Genomic DNA, 21,059 nt, shown 5'->3' with positions numbered 1-21,059 from the left:
GTTTGGGAATTGGAAGCACTCTACATTTATACATTTCCAGAGCCCATTGGTATCCTAATAATTCTCACAGGCCCCCCAGCAACCTTGTATTGGATGATTGGATGTCCAGTAGTATAAACCATGCATTTTGAGTTCCATATCCCAGTATGTTGTGATCTCTGAGAATCTCAGAGCAGCACAGTAGCTTATGATGAAAGATGAGGCAGGGCAACCATTTTATTTTTATTGGACCTTTTTTAGAAGCAGTTAGTGGTTAAAGGAGAATAATTTTACAAAGCTTTCTGGTCATCGCTGGAGGTCTTAAAGTGGTTTGCATGCTGAAGGAAAAAAAAATACATTTTTTTTTGCCTTTAAGAGTCTCCCAAATGAAGAAAATGCAGTTCTGAGTGCAGGATAACGTGTAGTGCCACATACTTCAGCGATGACACAGAGCTTTTGGAAGTTGCTGGCTTTTACACTTGAGGATAATCACATCGGTATGGCCAGTCACAAACACAGCAGACGTCTACATACAGATATGTCACCAGCTCCAACCCTCCACAGCTAAATCACGTACTGTACACGAGAACACCGCCCAGAGCTTAATCACAGAATCACTGTGGAATAATAAAAGAAACTGAAGACAAGTCTTTCAAGACCCTCCATGAAGTTGAGAGTGGTGCTATAGAGAGCTAAAACAGTAGAATTCTGTCTTACGATGCTGTAGTTCAAAGACCTTGCATGTCCTAAATCTGTTACTGTGCTGCCTTAATGTGTTTGAGAGACTTATTAAACTTCAGAAATATGAACATGAATCTTAAGGCTTTAGGAATCTTTCAACGAGAGCTTTAATAACTATACATTTTCTTTGTCCTAAGTGCAAGTCTGAAAGTTGGTTTTAACATTATAACATCATAGCAAATCTTATTTCACCTACAGACCTTCTTGATGAGTTTCTGATGGACATGCACTTAGAAGGCAGAAAATCATTCAGTTATTCAAGGTCCTCATGATGAGACACATCACAATCAGTTTGAACTTTGTCAGAGTTTCTTTTATTGCTTCACATTTACAAGAGGAGGAAAAGGTTTTGATAAAAGTCTCAGGTACTCAATGCATAGGACTAGAATTCATTTGGATACACATTTCAAATACATTATGCCAAGTTCTTTTACAATAGATAGAAGTCATATTAAATGAAAACAAAACTGCACAGCAGCAAAGAAAGTTCTTATCGTTGAGTACAGATACACAGCAATTTTCATATACGCAGTGCAAGTTCAATAATAACGGCCTGTTACCAAGAACTTCTATACATCAAAAAACACCACAGGGACAATCTGGAATTGCATGTATCGCTTATCTACTTTGATTTTTCTTTTAAAAAGACTGCAGTTGAAGTCAAGCAATTATTTTTATACAAGTTAGTAGATGATTTCTTACTACTATAAAGCTGCTCCACAAACTTCAGGCTTACCAAAGTCCGAGACGTAACGACACAAAACCCCTAAAACTGTATAAAAATCATATTAAGTAGTGTCTTGTGTTTTCACTTGATGTACTCTTTACACAAATTGGCACAATTAACAGTGGCAGCAAAAATCTGAATGTTGGGACATTGTGCTCCTTGCCATATTGAACATCTAAGAATTTCAAAACTGCTGCATTCTTAAAACTAAGGCACATTTTGGCTCAAGGAATGCAAGTCTCTTGGCATGTAGCTGTCAGTACTGGAATATTTGTTAAACGGTTAAACGGTTCATGGTATTCAGTCCATGAGTTTCAGATCCAAACACTTGAACAGATGAATTGCCCACATGTCACCTCAAAGCTCATTCTCCTAAGAGAAAGCAGCATCCAGAGAGGCACTAGAAGGTCCTGGTTTTGCTGCTCAGTTTTGACAAACCTACATGGTGTGAAACATTCAGCGGATTTTGTAGTGGTATTTCTCTGTAACTTTACAAAGTGACAAACGTCCCGGAACACTTAAAACGGCAGTAAAGCTAAAGGCGGTATTGATGTCCGCGTCAAGCTGGAAGACCCAATATTACGGTCTATCGCAATCCGAGTGGAATCCTGCAACACTTGTCTCTGGTCAAATGTTATGCACTTGCCCTTGTCAACACCGCAATGCCATACCTATTCATTCTATTATCTGCTGTTCTTGCCCTGTCTTGTCAACTGTGCGAAAGTGGTGTATACAGAACTCTTGCCAGTTACTCATTGTAAAAGCCAAGATGCTCTCCACTGACTAATCTGGTTAAATGGTTTCATCATCATCACCATTATTAAGCATTGACCTTAAATACACAGAGAATTATGCCCGTAAACATTCAAAGTTAAAAACAAATATGCGACTACATCTATGAGGAAATATATTTAAATCAATATACAGCTGATTTAAAACCAATAAATGCTTTGTATGTTAACATATGAAATGCCATGTAACTTGATTAGATTTCTTGCAATCACTGAATAGTAAAGCAAAGATCAGCCAATTGCGTGAAATTTCTAAAGTGCAACCAAGAAAAATGCATGAATAATCATTAAAAAGTGCAACCGTAAACATTGTAGGCCGAGACATTTAAAAACAGAGCCTCAGATGACGAGCACAATCAACAGTACTGACAGCTCATGCAAGTAAAACTTATTTTCTGAAACTTTCAATAGAAAAAAAATGTACCGTTTTATTATGTATTTAGTTCACATGTTAACTAGGTTGTTCAATTTAAATTTTGCAAAAAAAAACCAGCACAGACTGATAAGAAAAACAAACCTACAGATCCCAATGAAATCAAAGTTAAAGATGAGCCACAGACTGTCGGAAAAAGGGAAGTTGAACTGAGAGTTTCCTTTGGGGTTCTTCATTTCAGGTCAGATTATCTTCACACCCCAGAAAATCTGAAATTCTTGGGAGAGTCTAAAGGCCTAGTCATTTTCTTTGGGAGATGGAATGATTGCAGCCAGTAAAAAATACACTGAGACCGAGTTACATATTGTTCACTAACCCAAGACTGAAGCTCTCGTGTTTACAGAGAACAGGTGGTTGCTGTTCCTTTAAACTTTAAAAAAAGACACATGCCCTACAGGGCAATCTAATACTCTGTTATTGTACAATGACTGAAAGAACAGAATATCCCTTTGAGAGGATGGAAAGCTCAGACAAGATGACAGCTCTCTTCTGAACTACATTTCCCAGAAAGCTTTAGAAAGTTCCCTCAGAACCATGCCAGTTCCATCACTCTTGTTTTACGGTTCCTTTCATCTCTCCCATTGGTGCAGTCACTTAGGCACTGACAATCAGCCCATTCAATCAGTCTCCATTCTGCATTTTGGGAATGTAGTTCATACAAGAGCTGCCACACTGTCTGAACCCAACACCCTCTCACAATCCTATTTACACACAAAAAATAATTTAATGCAACCTGGGAAACTCAATGTTTAACAGGAGGAAATACAACTGTATTCCAAGTAAATGGTGAAAATAATCCCCAAACAAAATGATGGCAAGTCTACACTTGCTCATGCGTTTTGACGGAATTTGAATAAGAGTTGGTATACCTCATTTTAACCGCTGGGTTAAAAAGCAATATGTGTATTTGATCTGGTGTGTTAAGCTTTTTTTCCCATCCTGTGTCCTGGTGTGTCTGCAGGTTTTCTAGACACGCAGAAGCACCCATGTAGCTGGGAGAAGCTGTTAAAACTTTCCAAATTAAGCGAATAATAAGAAGATTCAGGTTGGTCTGAACCCATCTGGACTGAAAGCGCTCCAGACACCTTCCACGAGCAGGACTGGGGCTCCCCGTCTCCAGTTCTGGGTTCCAGCAAGTTTCCAGTTTCCTTAAATTATAAGCATCTCTTCGTCCAGGAGAAGGACTGCCTTTTCTCTACAGCCTTAAACTGTGGCAATCTGAAGACACACTGTAAAACCAGTGTCTTCATCTAGTCGCTCTTCTTCTGGTTTTTGTTCCAACTTATGTAGCCAATTAATAACTAATGATTTTCTCAGACATATACAGGACTTTCCTTATGGCCTTCTCATGATTCATCCCATTAGAGGTACACTTAACTATGAAACACTTCAGAGTCTGATTGCAAGTCTTAGAGCTGGGTTGAACAAAAAACAGATTCCAAAACCCCTGATGCAGTCCAAGACCCTAGTTTTGATCATGACCAAAACATTTGTTTTTGGTAGAAAATACAACATTAAACATGAGTCAAAGCTAACACACCCAAACGGCAGTAAAAATCACACTCTGTTTTCAGTTTGGTCAAGGGCTGAAAAGCTAGGTCAAAAAGCATTTTACAGCATGATTACTGTTCTTGAAAATGCACTCTTGATTTTAGTTCCTTCATCAAAAAGACGTTCAGTCAAGAGCAAGTAATTGTCCAACAGTGTAACATAGTAAGAGAAACACAAGGATGTTTCTCAATGTATGCTGTGCACATGGGTGCTTTCATTATTGAAGGCTCTAAAGCAGTGACTGGACTGACAATACAGAAAAGGAAATAAAAAAGGATTTTTTTATTTATATTTTTATATGGGTCTCCAGGTGTCTCCTATCCTGTGCTTATACAGACACAAGTGACCACATTGGTCAGTGAATGTAGACTGCTGCTTTAATTCATTTATTCCAAAGTGGACAGTGTGGCCACATTGGAAAATGGGACAAATAAGCTAATCACAGCAGAGACCTCCTGGACACATGGGCAGAGCCAAGAAGTACAGAGAGGTCTGAAACCACCCTCGATCTTCGATCTTCATAACACCGACCTCACGGAAACCAAGATTCATTAGAGACAGTGGCTATCATTAAAACCAAGTTAAGTTTACAAAAGCTTCCTGAATACAGACTGTGCCATAAAAATATATAATACCATTTTTTCTACATAAGAAGAAATTGAACATCTGATTATAGGACATTCAGTGGTTAATGCAGGGCTTATTTCATTTAACATTCTGAGCGCTCTTTCATATCAGTGGCACACAAAACCATGACACTAACGCATCACCAGGTATGATTTGTTTCGGTTGTGATAATAAAATAACCTGGTTCTGTCAGCTGTCTTCAAGATCAATAGCAGGATTCTCTGTCATACCGATATTAGAAACCTTACGAAAATTCTCAATGTTCTGGTCATATTTTTTCCTAATTTTCATCAGATACGACCAAATGTGCAAAAAACATACTTCTGTACCAGGAGAAGCAGACTCCTTGTGCAATCAGGTGTTGACCGATTTCTGCATTTAAGGTGTTACTCTTAGTCATGGTGATGGGGGCACTGTAACTTGTATACACCAGGAGGACTTCCTGGGAACGATTAGTTTCCATTTGACCAGTTACAGTATAAAGTCACCTACTGTATAATCAGTCAAAGGAGCAGAAATCATATCAAAGTAAAACAATTTTAAAGCCATGGTGAAGCAACTGAAAATACATATTAAGACAGCTTACCATAATTTAAATATTTAAATGCTCCCAATAAGTCTTTGCAGTATTTTTTTTTTCTTCTGGTAAAACATTAATAGGATATTCCCCCCCCCCAATAACTATTTTAATTGATCAACCACGGATTCCATCTCTGTAGATCGCCAGCTGCAGTTTTAGGTCTGCAATGTTCAGACTGGCTTTGGTCAGGACGCAATGTAGGTGGCCTTTCAGCACAGAGTCTCTCTAGTTCTTCAGTTCCTCCGCTGGAACAGACTGACTGCACGACTCCAGCCTATCTAGAGGGATCTAGACCAGTGAAATAAGCCCCCATTAATATTGAAACCGCAGTGTGAGTACGGCCCATACTGCTTCCCTGCCCACCCACTCCCCCACACCGAGGTTAGAGATCCGTGACTTTGTTTTCCAAAGCTGCTGCTATTTGCTGGAGTCTCAGAGTCAGCTGCTTATTCTGTGTGGCTGGGTCCTCATCCAGGGAGTTGATGATCTGCAGCAGGGAGAGAGAGAGAGTACACTGGATTATTCTACAACACAACAGACTGCTGTACAAATCCCCAGCGACAGCCACTGGTTTTCAATTGAACTAATCCTTTGAGTCCGTTTTGTCCAGAAAGCACTTTTCAGAATATTTTTCGGGTCAAGAATGTTATGAAAATGCAAAGGACTCAAAGATCATTTGGGTTAGGACACAAGCATTCCCCCCCCCCCCGTGAAGAAAATCGTTCAAACTAAGGTCATGGCTGAACTGTTGAACATGTAAAATCTCCCAATTTGACAATAGGTGGAGCAAACAGGAGTTGCTTACCCCGTCGTAGTACTTGCTTGCATACTGGTACAGCTGATGCAGAGCCACCTGCGTGTTCAGTTGGTCTGTGTGAGCCTGGGAAACAAACCACAACCGGTTAGCTGGGTGACAGGGAGCCTCGTGTGCTGGGGAACTATCTGCAAACATCTTGGAAGATCTAGGGGAAAGGACTGCCTTTAAGTAAAAAACACACAAATGGACACTTGCGCAGCTGTCCCCAGGCTGTAGACAAAAAGTGTCAAAAGCGTCAAAGCTAAGAGTACGAACAATGCACCCGGAGGGTAGGACGATGTACTATACATGCAAAACAAATCAGAGGGCGATACATTATTGAAGGTGTACTGCTCACCCTTGACACCTCTGCCAGGTGTGTATTCATGTCCTGGTCACTGACTGGCACCATCTGGCGGATACCCTTGTAGTAACTGTGAGGCACAGAGAAAAAAGAGGGTGGAGAGTTAATTTGTGAAAAGATCACAAATCTGCAACGTGACGCAAGTCACAGCCCAGTGACAATCCAGACCAGTAAAAGACCACATGAGGCACAAAATGGGAAACACTTACTCATCGACCATCTTTTTATATGTGGAGATCTCCTTTGCATAGAGCAACTTGTTACTTGGTGAATCCTGAAATGAAAAAAGAAAGTGTTTTTTTTTGTCTTTGGTGACTAAAAACTCCTGACTGGTTAACCGCTCGAGAACAGTGCAGTGTTGTAAAACAGTCCTGGAAAAACAACCTCCTGCTCAACCTTAGATTATTGGAGCAAACACTACCAAGCTTATTTAACAAGATCCAACTCAGGACAATTTGGTTCGTTGTCACATCCTAAATTCAACATGAAAAAATGCAAATTGATTTATTCCCCGTCATTCAGTTCACTTAACACTGTTGTTTGTCTGAACGGTTTTTACAGCATGTCTTTGCCTAAAGGGTTGTGGGAATATGGAACAAGCTGCCCAGCCATGCTGTTAAGCCAACACCCTGGCTTCTTTCAGGGAACAGCTGGATGAGATCCTTGGATGAATAAACTACTAACTACCAAATGGGCGAGATGGGTCAAATGGCAGCCTCTGGTTTGTATCTGTTCTTATGTTCTTACATGGTCTTTCAGAGAACTGACTGTGGAGCACAGTGATGCATAAGCCAAAAGACATCCGTGACCACCCATTGCTCCAGTTACATGCCACAGTAACTCTTCAGGAAGACAGTATGGCCCCACGCAGTGGGCCCCACGCTCTGCTCAGGCATCCCCCCAGTTAATGTGTCTGGCTAGCTGTCTCACCCTGCTCAGCTTGTGCTCGCTTTTGGTGCAGGCGTCCATGAAAGTCTGAGCGATGACCGACAGCGAGGCGTCCACCACCTCATGCACATGCACGTCGAATATGAAGTGGGGGTTTTTCAGGATGTTCACCCAGAACCTCAGGGGCAGGCTGTCAATACACAAGACCCACTGACAACATGCACACTGGCAGGGTTTCAGAGCACTCTGAGATGCACTACACACGGTCACAAAACTGTACAGACGTCCACTGCACTGCAACACAGGAGCACACTGGAACTTACAGACAACCTACCTATACCCACACATGTACCAATCCCATTCTACATAGCACATGCACATTACTTTATTTTCATATTGCACAGAATTTGTTATTGATAGAGATATTTCAATGATCTCGATCAACTGATCAGATTTTTCGTACTCTTCTGTTCTGTACAAGGCGTTTATTAATGGAAAATGCATCGGCAAACAAGATGCAAGTATTACTCACTGAATATTTTTTTTAAACAGTAATAAAGGAAAAGCATGAATTGAAGATTTAAAGATTTAAACATTTCAAAATACAAAAACAGACAGATTTCTTCTTACACTTCATGATAAATGACAAAGTTATGGAAGTAATTAGTTTAGAAATTAAATTCTATTGCTACAGCCCCACCAATATTGTGGCAAACTGGTCCTTGTGGAAAGAATTATACCAGCTGAACAGACTCCTTGTCATTAGCGTAACAACCCTGGTGCCAGCGTGCACTGCCCTACCCCCCCAGCTCCTACCTGTTTGTTTTCCAGATATGGATGGTCTCCTCATCTACGTTTTCGTGCTTCTCCGCCTGCTCGTCCAAGAAGTCGAAGAAATACTTGACCGCAGGGGGCACCACGGTGCCAGAGCACAGCACGCTGCGGAAGAAGTCGTCCACGAACTGCTGGAGTGTGCCCTGGGAACACAAAGCGCTGACTCTGAGCTCTGCTCGCTGGACTGAAGCAGACTCCACCCGCCGCCCCCACTGGGACGTGCAGCAGGGGCTGCTGCAGCGCACTGAGCACAGGAACCTGCTGGCCAGCAGCTGTATCACCCTGCAGCTCACACCCGGCAGCCCACTGAAACCCAGCAGGTGTGCAGGTGTGAGCCTGGCCAGCACCTGGAGGGGGACCTCAAGGAAAAACTAAGGTGTTGGTGGGGCCAGCAGGGGGCACTCCCCCTGCGGTCTGTGTTGGTCCTAATACTCCAGTATAGTGACGGGGACACTATACTGTAAAAAGGCACCATCCCTCGGATGAGGCATAAAACCGAGGTCCTGACTCCCTGTGGTCATTAAAAATCCCAGGGTGTTTCCCAGGTGTCTTGGCCAAATCTCCTATTGGCCTTTACCAGTCATGGCCTCCTAATAATCCCCATTTATGAATTGGCATCATCATTTTGTTCTCCTCCCTGATGTGTGGTAAGCGTACTGGCACACTTTGGCTGCTGTTGCATCATCCAGGTGGATGCTGCACATTGCTGGTGGTGGAGGGGAGCCCCCATTACCTGTAAAGAGCTTTGAGTGGAGCGTTCAGAAAAGCGCTATTTAAGTGTAAGGATTATTATTATTAACTTGTAGATAGCTGCACCACTGCCTGGGACACAGTCGCCTCTGTTTAGAACCTGAGGGCAGTAGAGCCAGCTACTGGATAAGCTTCTCAGGTGGCTGCAGTCTTGATTGGTTTAAATCAGGACACCAGACTCAAGGAGAGCCTCTATTGTAAAACTAAGGGAAATGCAACTGTGTTTATCAAGGAAATAAAACAGACTCCCTCTTGTGATTTCTACAGCAAAATTTAGTTTTTTCTTATTACAGGGTTATCTTTATTTCACAGTCATGTAATAAGGCACTGTGCTGTTTAATGGCAGACAAATGTTTATTTAAAAAGAATATATCTGGCAGTTCCAGTAGTCTTCTGCTGATGTCTGTTGACATTCATCCAAAGGAAGATAAAAGTTATTCCCAAAACATTTTAAAGGGGTTAGAAAGAATCAGCATTGACGAGTGCATTTCAAACCACAATAACAGTAAAATGTGCACAGTAACTTGTAAAACCTCCAATTTACACCAGAAGATAGAAGACATTTCAAGGTATGTGCAGCACCATGTCCAGTGATTCAGAACGAGTAAACAAAACTTCCAGTTGGGTGAAGCGGCCCAATGACATTATAAACAAGCAGGTTTGTGAATACAGCTCTTTTAATCCAATAGATACTGTATATTGCTCTCAACTTCGAGACAGTTTTGTGGATAAATACTACTTGTTAACTCTGCATGCAGATCACATTGGAACTTTTCTGTGGTGAAATATTCTCTGCACAAACTGTACTTGTACATCACATTACATCAGTCATTACAGTGACTAGTGAGCAGGAAGGGCTGCTTCACGTCACAGTTCTCGGGAACTCTAGCTCTCGCCCCTGGGTGAGACCAGGGGTTTGTGACAACATGACGACTTACGGTATTTTCACCAAGTTCACAATTTTGTGCTTAATTTTAAATTTGTACATTTTTCTACATCGCCAATAAATTTGTTACCAAGATTAAATAACTGCTTTAAGAAATTGGGACAGCACTGCTCCTTTAAGTCTAGAGTCCTCCTGTAAAATCTCCTAAACTGGATCACTAAGTAATGGAATATCTAAATCAGTGCAGAGGGGCGACATTGTGTTTTCCCATTCAGTACACCTGATTTTTTTTTTCCCCCACAGCAAAATGTTTTTGTTTTCAACCTCAGCGCCGTTCGGTCCGGTACATGGCACAGCCAGCCCCTGGCTTACCTTGACGGAGAGCAGCCTGGTCAGGTAGATCTCGGTGATGGCCTTCGTCATGGCTTTGTCCTTCATGCTGCCCCGCTTGGACTTGGCGTCGTCCAGCTCGTCCGCGGGGCGCACCAGGTGGAACACCTTGTCGTCCTCCAGCAGAGCGTTACCTGCCGGGACAGGGAGCAGCAACCGTCAGCGGGACGTCCTGAGCAAGACTCCTTTCTAACCAGGCTACAAAAAAAGCGTTTTCCAGCAAGCAGGAGGCCTTTACATTCTAAATTACAATGATATAACTAAATATTATATAATTAGTTTATAATTATATTATTATAAATATAATATTATAATATGATTACTATAATTATAGTTTCAAAATCCAAAAACCGGCCTTACACTTTCTGATAAATTATAATGCTATGGAGGTAAATACCTGACATTTGCTAGTTAGCAGTTTTTAGGCTTTATAGATCAAGAGGGTCTGAAAGTGGAGATTTGGAAACATCTAATTCACCGGGAGCAGACACAAGCTTTTATTCCAGTGGGAAAAAAAAGCTATGAATTTTTTAAGTAATTCATCCTCAGAGCTGTTCTGTGTAGCTTGGTCATGACAGCTGTGAGGGGTGAGTCTGCAGACGCCGCCCTCTGTCTGTGCTACTCACGCTCCTCGTGGTTGTCCTGGTGCTGTTCATCAGGCTGCTGGGGGTGCAGGACTCTGGACAGAACCAGGATGGCGTTATCTCGGACCTGAAAGACACAGAAGCACCGGTGAACGCGCTGGTGAAAAGCTGTCCGGTTTAGAAGGCGTCTGAAGAGGAAAGAATAAAATCTAAAAACAGAATCGCTGTGATCGTCACAGATATAAATTTTATCTTGTAATGTTAACTAAGAATGTGGAATTAATGACCTTGAATGCGTGGTTTTATAAATCTCTAAACTAGTGCTAATTGAAAGGGGCTTTCAATTATATTTATATTGTTAGATATAAAACCTGTTTTACTCATACCGTTACAATTCAATTCATATTCTTGAGTAGTCTCTTAATTTCCTGTTTGCCTACAGCAGGTTTTGTATTCCACTAATTATCAGCTCTTCTACTGTTTGTTGCTGGAGAACCTCTTCAGAGCCTTTGTGTAAGTGCTGCTTGAGGTCCTAGAGTATGGGCCAGAGGGTATTGGCTCAAATCCCAAGTGGGTGCTGCGGTTATATAGTTGCACCCCTGAGCAAGTTTCTGCGCTCCAATGTTCCAGTTAATTGCCGTAAAATTGCCCTACCACTGACGCATAACCAGGTCAGTGAAGGCAACTGCTTTATTAATATAATAATAATTGCTTACACTTATATAGCGCTTTTCTGGACACTCCACTCAAAGCACTTTACAGGTAATGGGGGCTCCCCTCCACCACCACCAGTGTGCAGCCCCACCTGGATGATGCGACGGCAGCCACAGTGCATCAGTATGCTCACCACATACTGGGAAATTTGGCCAGGACGCCAGGGTGACACCCCTACTCTTTTCGAGAAACGCCCTGGGATTTTTAATGACCACAGAGAGTCAGGAGCTTGGTTTTACGTCTCATCCAAAGGACGGTGCCTGTTTACAGTATAGTGTCCCCATCACTATACTGGGGCATTAGGACCCACACATACTGCAGGGTTAGCACCCCCTGCTGGCCCCACTAACACCTCGTCCAGCAGCAACTTTTTTCCCAGGAGGTCTCCCATCCAGGTACTGACCAGGCTCACACCTGCTGAGCTTAAGTGAGCTGCCAGTTGGGACGTGCAGGGTGATATGGCTGCTGCCTTAATTATTACAGTAATGAAGTGCAGCCGAACTCACGTTATAGTGTGCCAGCGTATTCATTCGTTTCCACCGGCCCTCCTTCTGGGAGGTCAAATCAAGGTCGGACAGAATCTGCCCCGTGGAACCAGGGCGCCACTCTGCAGAGAAGAGCAGGATAAACACATCAAACACTCAGTTCGCAACCTTAGCACCAAAACCCTGCAAACCCTGCAAAAAGACATTTAAACTCCCTTAATCATTTTTTAAAACGGGAAAGATTTGCATGATTAAATGCTACAGTGTTTTGTCATTTTTAAAGTTTTACAGGATTAAATGGTCCATCGTTACGATATTGTGCAGAAATCTGGTTTGCAAGACACAACTGGCACTTTAAAAACACGCTGTGCTGTACTTTTATTTTTGCTTTTTAGTCTACAGAAATCTGGTTTGCAAGATACGAATAAGCACTTTAAAACACGCTGTGCTGTACTTTTATTTTTGCTTTTCAGTCTGCAGAAATCTAGTTTGCAAGATACGTATCAGCACTTTAAAACACGCTGTGCTGTACTTTTATTTTTGCTTTTCAGTCTGTTAAAAGAGGGTGTTTGCTTCACCCAAGAGTAGTTCCCCAAGGCTGGGCTGTGAGGTAGGCAGGCTTCTCACCCAAAGCCACACTGTCCACCTTGGGCCTCTGTGAGTAGGGCAGGTTCCTGTAGACCTGGTCGATGATCTTCTCCTTGACCTGAGAGATGGTGTCACAGTTCAGCACCTTCACCAGCGTGACATCCGGGCCCTCTCCGTGCACCAGTACCTGCAGGGTCTGAGGGAAACAGTGCAATTGGGCCACAGGACAACTCTGTGTCTACTATACAGGTAGTGTATATGCAGTATTTTCACCTGGAGTGTTGCATACAACTGGTATTGTACTGGAAAAGCTAACTGTCGGTAGCTGGAGACAAAAAAAGGTTTTTTAAGCACAGCAGAAATGATAACCAACTACTATGGTGGAGAAATCAAACTTTCTCACGAGATACAAGGCAGGATTTCTAGAAACTCCATGTGACTGAAATTGTAGACTTCAAACGTGTGGGAATTTAAACTTGTATGAGCACATTTCTGTCAGAAGGTACATGCTTATAGGCTCACTGTCATTAAGCTGCATGTGGTACCCAGCTCCATCATGAAAGTTTAAGCAAAAATATTCCAAAAAGGTCTCTAGATTTCTTACAGAAGCAAAAGCTGTGCTATGCAGAGAAACACAGATTAGAGAAAAGTTCAGAGTGTTAGAAACAGCTCAGAACTGAGTCATAAACACTGACTTCCAAGAGCAAAACTGCTTGCTGGGATATAAACTCAAAACCCTGCCTCTGGCTCCCCTTATGACCAGGGTGAGACTCCATTTCAACTTAGAATCAGAGTCTACAACCCTAGGACAAAATAAGCGTTTAACCGTTTAAACCATTTGTTCAAAAAAGATATGGCAATGTAAAATGGTGTCTGTTGTTTGTTAAATAAGACTTTATTTAAATAAATTTAAGACTTAAATAAGTCTTTATTTATAATTATGACTTAGATGAAGATCAGATCACATTAAGGAGCCATTCATGCAGAAATCAATATAATTCCTAAGGGTAAACAAACTTTTTACTCAGGCATGTGTGTGTACTGTATAAACGCGTGTGTGTCATCGAGGCCAGACCTCACAGGAAGTCAGGAGACACGCAGACATCACACGCAGGTCAAAGGAACTGTATCGGTTTGTTCTTGGGCATGCACGTGCGTCCGGTCTGGTTCGCCGCGCGGGGGGAGGTGGACTCACCAGGGTCGCGTACTCCACGTCGTCCCCGAGCAGCCCCGTGTCGTTCAGAGTGTACTTGGCCTTCTTCATCACCGCGTCCACCGGGCCCTTCTCCACCTGGTGCTTGATGGCCTTGAAGAGCTTGTACAGCGGCTCGCCTACCGAGTCCTGCGCACACACACACACACAACAGCCTGGCTGACGCTGGTGCAGACACACACTCCTCACGCGCTCATCGTCCCGTCTATCCGATCTTGCGCCGCGGGAAGCACATGTGATGAGATTACCGTTTCCGTTAGGAACGTTCATGGCATGAACTACAAACCCAACGCCTTGTAGCCTCAAATTGTCAGATCTCAGAAACCGAGGAAGGCTGGGAGAGGGTAGTGCTGGGGTCAGAGACCTCAAAGAAAAACCAGGTGGCCATTAGCAGCGATTGTGAAACAGTAGGTGGCGCTATTGCCTCTGGACCAGAGTCAAACCAAACCATTGTTTTAGAATAATGACCAAGGACACTGCTGTAGGAAGTGATGCCCTTTGGATGAGACACTAAATGAAGATCCTGACTGCTTGTGGTCATTAAGATGCCATGACACTGTTCCTAAGTGCAGGAGTGTTAACCCTGGTGTCCTGACTAAATTTCACTTTGGGTTTGCACTTAAAGATCCCTCTTCGATTAACTGCTAAAGCAACGTGTTACTTCTCCAGCTGATGTGCTGTGCCGTGGAACTGCTGGCCTACAGTTGAAATGGGTGCAGTTCAGAAAGGATGAAGTGGGTTCCTAAAGGTGCTTTGGAATCCATTGGGATCGAGTTTGAAAAATGACTTTTAAAAAATAAAACTCCCTTTCTTCACAAAGCTGAAATGCAAGTTATGCAGACTGAATTTGCTTGCAAATATTACTATAATCATTTTGTTAAGACCTCAGGAAAATCACAGGACAGTCCTTGTTTGTGCAACAGGCTTGAAGCAAGGCCTGTACTGAGAAACTCCAACCCCATTACCTTGAGAAACTGGTAAAGACAGATGGACATCCAGTTGCAAAGCATTCTCTCCACCACTGTTTCAGACCTGGAGGCAGAAGGAACAGAGAAGATAGAACCATAACTACAATAAGCTTACCACAAGGACTTACTGCAGTGTCTCCAGGACGCATGTTTCCTAACAAAACCTGACCATGTATAGGACACAAAATGCCATTTTCTCAGTATGGAAGTAAACATGCTGGTTGTCTGTACAGTCCCACTGTACTCCTCTTGAATTCATTAAACAACACTATAACATCAGCAGAGGTTCCTGCAAGGGAACAAACAGAGGTTCCTTCCACACTGACAAGGAAAATGTAAAATCACTATGACTGTAGCACCGTCCCTGGCCCTCGCATCCACTGCCAAAACACACAGGACTAACTTCACAAGAACAGTGATAAACAAGAGGACATCCGGCCCATCTAGCCTGTTTGCTAGTTAGTGGTTTAATGTCCCAAGAATCTCCTCCAGCTGTTAATTGCAAGAAGCCAAGGCATCAGGTTCAACAACTTGTTCCCCACTCCCACCACTCTTTGTGTAAAGAACTGCCCCCCTCAGTTCTTGGTTTTAAATTGCCTTCCATGAGTTTCGACTTGTGTGTGCCAGCTTGAGTTTCACTGCTGACTGCTGAAGGGTCGCTGGGTTGACTGGGTCAACACCCTGAAGTATGTGAGGATCTTTAATGCTACGATATCTCTGACTGACACTTGTTGGTGTGCGAGTGGAGCGGGAGAACTCTTGCTGCACGACTGCTTACCTGCGCAGCATGAGCTTGGGGTTCTTGCTGTGCACATACTGCTCCATGAGCTCCAGCAGCAGCGTCCTCATGATGTCCGTGTAGTACTCCAGCTTGCCGTGCAGGGCCACTGTCAGCAGAGAGGCAAAATAGCCTCTTGCTCGGGCGTTGAAATCAGGACGACCCTCCAGCGTGCGGATAAACTACTCACCGGGACAGAAAACACAGAAACAAAACTTGAATGATCTTCACAGGACTACTACCACTATGCTAAATAGGACAGTGCACACTGAGTGAACACAGAGGCAGGACAGGGCACACTGAGTGACCAGCACAATACACACACACATTGAGCCCCCACAGTGGACACAGAGGCAGGGACAGTATACACACACCGAGCCTCAACAGTGGACAAAGAGGCAGGGACAGCACATACACACTGAGAGGGCACAGTGGACACAGAGGCAGGGACAGCACACAGAAGCTAAACAGGTACAGTGAGTGACAGGCCGTTGAGCGTGACTGGTGTCGGTTTGCATACATTAATGAGGAAGGGTTTGCTGTTGAGAAGGTTGGAGAACTGGTTGAGAGCCTGCTCCACAGTGGCTCGTCGAGCTTCAGGAATGTCCAGCTTGCCCGTGATCATCACGTCATTTGCCCCGTCCTTGGAGGGCAGGAAGAAAACGCGATCGGTGTAAGTCTTATAGTCGAGGAAGGGGATTCGCGCCTCGTTGAGCTCGCTGGTGTGGTCCTCCATCTCGATCATCAAGTCTGTCAAATCAAACCAACACAGACTTTGGTTCAGGAGACCATCAAGTCAAGTCCCACACACCGGGAACATCACAGGATTCAGGGAGGTGGGAAAGTGAGATTGACTTCCTGCCAAATCCAGGAACTGCTGTTCCTTAAAACATTTAGAAAGAACCCTACAGTTCCACTGCAGCTCAAATATTTAGAAGGAACGCTGCAGTTCTGAGGCAGACGCAGTACACACCGAGTGGAAAGCAGCGCTTACCTACCCTTCATTTAATTTTAAACTCAAGTCAGACTTTCAATTATGGCTGAGAACCAGATTAAAAACAGTCTTCCACAAAAAAACAGATCAAGATGGGAAATTTATCATCACCATGACTGGTTTTGTGACGTGGGACCGTGCTTCACTGACACAAAGCAATCTTAGAGCATCATGAAGCCTGCAGAAGCAAACCTTGTTTTGTTGTTGCTGAATATCCTGCACAAGCACACTTCCTTTCAAACAGCTTTATCTTCAGTAAAATGGACAGTGACAAAAGATCAGGGCAGAGATTTAAACAGCCACACTGGGGTTAAGGTACTCTAAGGTGTGGAATCACTGCTGAATTATACAGATTCCACTGCTGCACCTCAACATTAAGCCTGAACTTCATCTCAAACGTTTCAAGAGCTCGTCTGAGAAAAGCGATCAATGGGCATCGGGAGAAATATGTTGTGCGCAAGTGAGAGGCTTCATTGAGCGACAGCCCCCCCCGACCTGTGAACTCCTTCTTGCAGCGGTCTCGCACGCTCTCCTCCAGGCTCTCCAGCTGGTGTTTCACCTTCTCGTACTCCCGCTCGGCCTCCTGGCTCTTCCGCCTGCAACACGCGGCAACAGGGTCAGGCAGAGACATGCGCACACGCAGGAATCGCAGAGACTCCCTTAGGTCGTGCTCTGCAGGGTGAAGACCAAACTCAAAACACTCCTGATCTTCTATAGGGTGGGGCCTTCCAACCTCAACCCCCAAGACCTACCTTATTACCTAAACATGATCCCCTTAACTGAGGTCATGAAACTAGGGGACCACTTACTTTTTCTCATCCCCCTGTACCTTAGTTATTCACTATTTGTTTGATTCATGCATCACTTTGTTTCAAGAGACATGGAATTTGTTAGTAATCTCTGTTGGATCTTTAATACAAAATCTGGTTTTGATTCAAGAAGGCTGTCACGGTAACACTGAGAAACTTCCACATTTATCTTTGGGGTACACCATCAGGTCTCGAGCACCACAGTACAACGATGAAGGCTGATTCTACGACCACGCAACAGGTAGAGGGAGCAGTCTCCTGTCTGGTGGATGAGTCAGTCAGTAGTTCCGGATGGGAAGGCTGTGGTCACTGCTGCTGACCATGTGAGTGTACGGGAGGACGGGAGGAGATGCTTTTTACCTGTAGCAGTAAATGGAGACTGCGATGATGGCCAACATTGGGATTATCACCACGGGGATGATGATGTGGAGGGGAACCTGGTCTTTTGTTTCATAGCTGACCTTACCCACCACCCACTCTCCGTTTCCAAACTTTATCTGAAAGAGCAGATTGAAAGTAAACGTGTAACTGACATGGGATACGGGCAGGATCTCTATCGGCCTAGGGTGTGATAAACCATTCCAGGATGAAACGGATCTGTTAGCACAACCACCAGGGTTTGTTCCATAGATGGGTTCTTCAAGCTTAGCGTTTTCTATGTTACGGATAACCTTTCACTACCTGCATGTAACAGTTCGTAACCTTTTCACATGATCTGTAGTTGTTGTTGTTTGCCTTGAACTCTGAATAAATTAAAAAAAATTAAAAACATTTAATTGCCTTTGTGGTATTTACAGAGTGTCAATCCTTCTGTGCTTTTCTGCATTTTACCTTGTTAGCGGTCTTAGAAAATGAATCACTGATATAAATTAGCAAGAGTGGTGGTCCTAATGCAGGTCCCTGTGGCACTCCACCAATTACATCACCCCAATTCAAAAACACATATTAGAATGCATGTTTCCTTCATAGTGAGGTTCACTGCTGCTGGATTTCTTCGTTTTACACTGTTGTCGCTCATAAGGGGCAGCACATCCCAGAGATGTAGTGATCTCAGACTTCCCCCAGAGCTTCAACACTCACTAAAAGGTCCAGGTTGGAGCTGGTGTCCCTCTTGGGGCGCCTGAACTGGGCTGTGGGCCGCTCCGTGGGAGGGTTCAGGTAAATCATGTCGTCTTCAAGGGTTGTCACCTCACAGGCCTTATCTCCCACAAACGCCTCGGCCTCCTTCTTGGTCATGGCTTTTTTAAAACCTTTGCCCTGTGGGGAAAAGGCATAGGTTGTGGTGCCAGTATTACAGTGCAGCTGATCGCAATAACATTGCTACTGATAACGCATGCCCACACCCCATCCCTGAAATGAACACCCATTTGTGCTATTCAGTTTCAATGCTACGTTTTATGGTCTTGAAGGCCATGTTTACAGTGCACATTCACACCTAGCACACCTTTGAGGCACAAATACACACCACAGTGACAAAGCATTAAAAAGGGAGGGGCTGATACCCTTTTTAGCACTTTACTTCCAGGCCTCAGCATGAATTTAGAAACATTCAAAGGCAAAAGTAAAAAAAAGAGATGCAAACTCTCTTCACAACAGAAGAAAATGAGTGAGTTGCAAAAACAAGGACATTAAATGTGCAATCTTTGGCATTAATACCAACGGGCAAAGAGCTATATGCAAGTTTGCCATATTAGCAAGGCACCTTTTAAAAATGAAGACTTTTGAAACGGTTTGCAGATGCTTATCAAAGTTCTTTCCAGAGAGGCGCTGGCACTTACTTTGACAGAAATGGCGCTGTTCTCAGAGATGGTGGTCTTCGTGAGGTTCTGGAACGTGGGGTCGGAGTGGTACTCGAACTTCGCATCGGTCTTGATGTCCTTCAGGTCCACCTCCAGGTTGTCCAGGATGATGAAGGTGTTGAGGTCGTCGTTCTCGTACTCGTTGCTGACTGCCGGGGAGCGGAACTCGATCACGGTGTCGTTCTTCCAATGAGCTGGCTCGTGAAACTGCAGGACAAGGCAACTGCTGACGCACAGCACTGCAGCACCACCTTTCCACCACCAGCTGACTGCCTGTATATCTGCTGCCTATGTCTTCACAAACCCAGAGGTGACAAGCCTTGAAATCTCACTTGCCCACAATTAGTACTTGGAATGTACAGTATTGTATTACCATTTGCTGCTGGAACGTACCGTAAGACTAGCAGAAACAGAATACCACAAATGCCACAATAAAGCAGGAAGGAAACACTCTGTACTCAAGTGAGAAGAAAGGAGATCAAAAAACAAGTGAGGGGTTATAAAATGAGAAACTCGACAAACATTTTTCCCATATCTCGATTTTTGGAAAAAAGCAAAGACAGCTTTATGTCCCTTTATCCAAGAGGAGATGATACCAGCTCAACCCAGTCTGTATATCCCACAGCGGATTGTTTTGTCAAGCAGTATAATTTTAGTTTTTTTAGCAGACACTGAGGTCGTGCGATGCTGTTTGCACCTGCTTACACAAAACTAAAGATAGGCAGCTGAAATGATTAAGCATTAATGTCAGACTACTATCAATCCCCAGCTGTGCACATCAAGAGGGCTGCACAGAGCAAAAACATCACTGTCCAGTCCTTGTCTTGGAGGGGTCAAAAGTATCGTTCCAGCTCAACTCAGTAACCAGCTAGTTACTGGCCTTACTGGACCAGTTTAATAATGCCCTAACACCTGAAGAAGGCTCCACGGCCGAAACGTTGTGTTTTCTTTCTTCTTTTTTTCAGCATGGAATAAACCTATTAGTTGTTCCTTTGCAGTTTAATAATGTCTCTCTTCTCTTCAGGGACTGCTGCTTTAACAGATCTGAAAATGCTGAAGTTATAATGCCCTCTCCGGGACCAGGACTGGACAGCCCTGCTGTAGACACAGCATTCCCTCCAGGACGAGGACTGGACACCCCTGCTGTAGACACAGAGCTCCCTCCAGGACCAGGACTGGACAGCGCTGCTCTAAAGTTCGTTACAGGATGTCCGAGTACAATGGGTCCTGGAAGTGCAACTGTGCACTTTTTTAACAGGAAAGGTCAGGGAGGGAAAGAGAAAAGGACTTGAATTTGACTGCTTCAAATTCAGGGACGGGACTCAAGCCCCTTACCGTTTGGTTATTGGAACCTGAATCGGTATTCTTCATGCTTGAGGGCACCACTCTCATCACAGCCTGCTGTACCAAATCGAACCCACGGCCAAACACAGAGATGTTCCTCCCTCCACTACAGAACAAGAAGGTGACAATTATCACACTCCAGCCTGACTTCCATTTTGGGACAAAAAGTTCTCCCCCTCCAAAAAACAAGTAATAAAATACAACAGAAAGCCCAAAAAAATAAATGCCAAAAATGACCATTTGGCCCCTGTCTTGAACCAAAGGTTTAGAAACCCGGATACCCCCCCCCCGCAGATGGGATTCTGATGAGCATGACAGTGTGTGTGCACTTCACTCCCAGCCCTATCGCCCATGGAGACAGGGAAGGAGTGGAAGTGGGGGTCACCAGTGTCATGCAAACTATGGGTGAGGTTTTGTAGCTCATCACGAAGACGTGACCCCTGATC

At 43.9% G+C, this 21,059-nt stretch overlaps 1 protein-coding gene across 2 annotated transcripts in view; it reads right to left on the bottom strand.

The window, feature by feature from the left end:
* Positions 1–210: 210 nt before the first annotated feature.
* plxnb2b (plexin b2b) overlaps positions 211–21,059 on the bottom strand; it is a 112,118-nt gene continuing 91,269 nt past the window's right edge. For both annotated transcript variants that reach the window (XM_088924302.1, XM_088924301.1), the window contains exons 18-36: positions 20,605–20,719; positions 19,249–19,476; positions 18,551–18,727; positions 17,831–17,967; positions 17,157–17,257; positions 16,188–16,417; positions 15,668–15,849; positions 14,887–14,953; positions 13,904–14,050; positions 12,748–12,904; positions 12,142–12,242; positions 10,964–11,048; positions 10,320–10,471; positions 8,294–8,454; positions 7,520–7,667; positions 6,799–6,863; positions 6,584–6,659; positions 6,235–6,309; positions 211–5,916 (exon numbers count right to left, since the gene is read on the bottom strand). In XM_088924302.1, coding sequence (XP_088780428.1) covers positions 5,812–5,916; positions 6,235–6,309; positions 6,584–6,659; positions 6,799–6,863; positions 7,520–7,667; positions 8,294–8,454; positions 10,320–10,471; positions 10,964–11,048; positions 12,142–12,242; positions 12,748–12,904; positions 13,904–14,050; positions 14,887–14,953; positions 15,668–15,849; positions 16,188–16,417; positions 17,157–17,257; positions 17,831–17,967; positions 18,551–18,727; positions 19,249–19,476; positions 20,605–20,719 — 2,509 coding nt within the window. In that variant the 3' untranslated portion in view covers positions 211–5,811. The remainder of the gene's footprint in view (positions 5,917–6,234; positions 6,310–6,583; positions 6,660–6,798; positions 6,864–7,519; positions 7,668–8,293; positions 8,455–10,319; positions 10,472–10,963; positions 11,049–12,141; positions 12,243–12,747; positions 12,905–13,903; positions 14,051–14,886; positions 14,954–15,667; positions 15,850–16,187; positions 16,418–17,156; positions 17,258–17,830; positions 17,968–18,550; positions 18,728–19,248; positions 19,477–20,604; positions 20,720–21,059) is intronic.

Source organism: Atractosteus spatula, chromosome 8, assembly GCF_055471065.1.
Source record: "Atractosteus spatula isolate fAtrSpa1 chromosome 8, fAtrSpa1.hap1, whole genome shotgun sequence".
Lineage (NCBI taxonomy): Eukaryota > Metazoa > Chordata > Actinopteri > Semionotiformes > Lepisosteidae > Atractosteus > Atractosteus spatula.
Note: the sequence above shows the minus strand (reverse complement) of the source record. Positions and strands in the feature narration are given on the sequence as shown.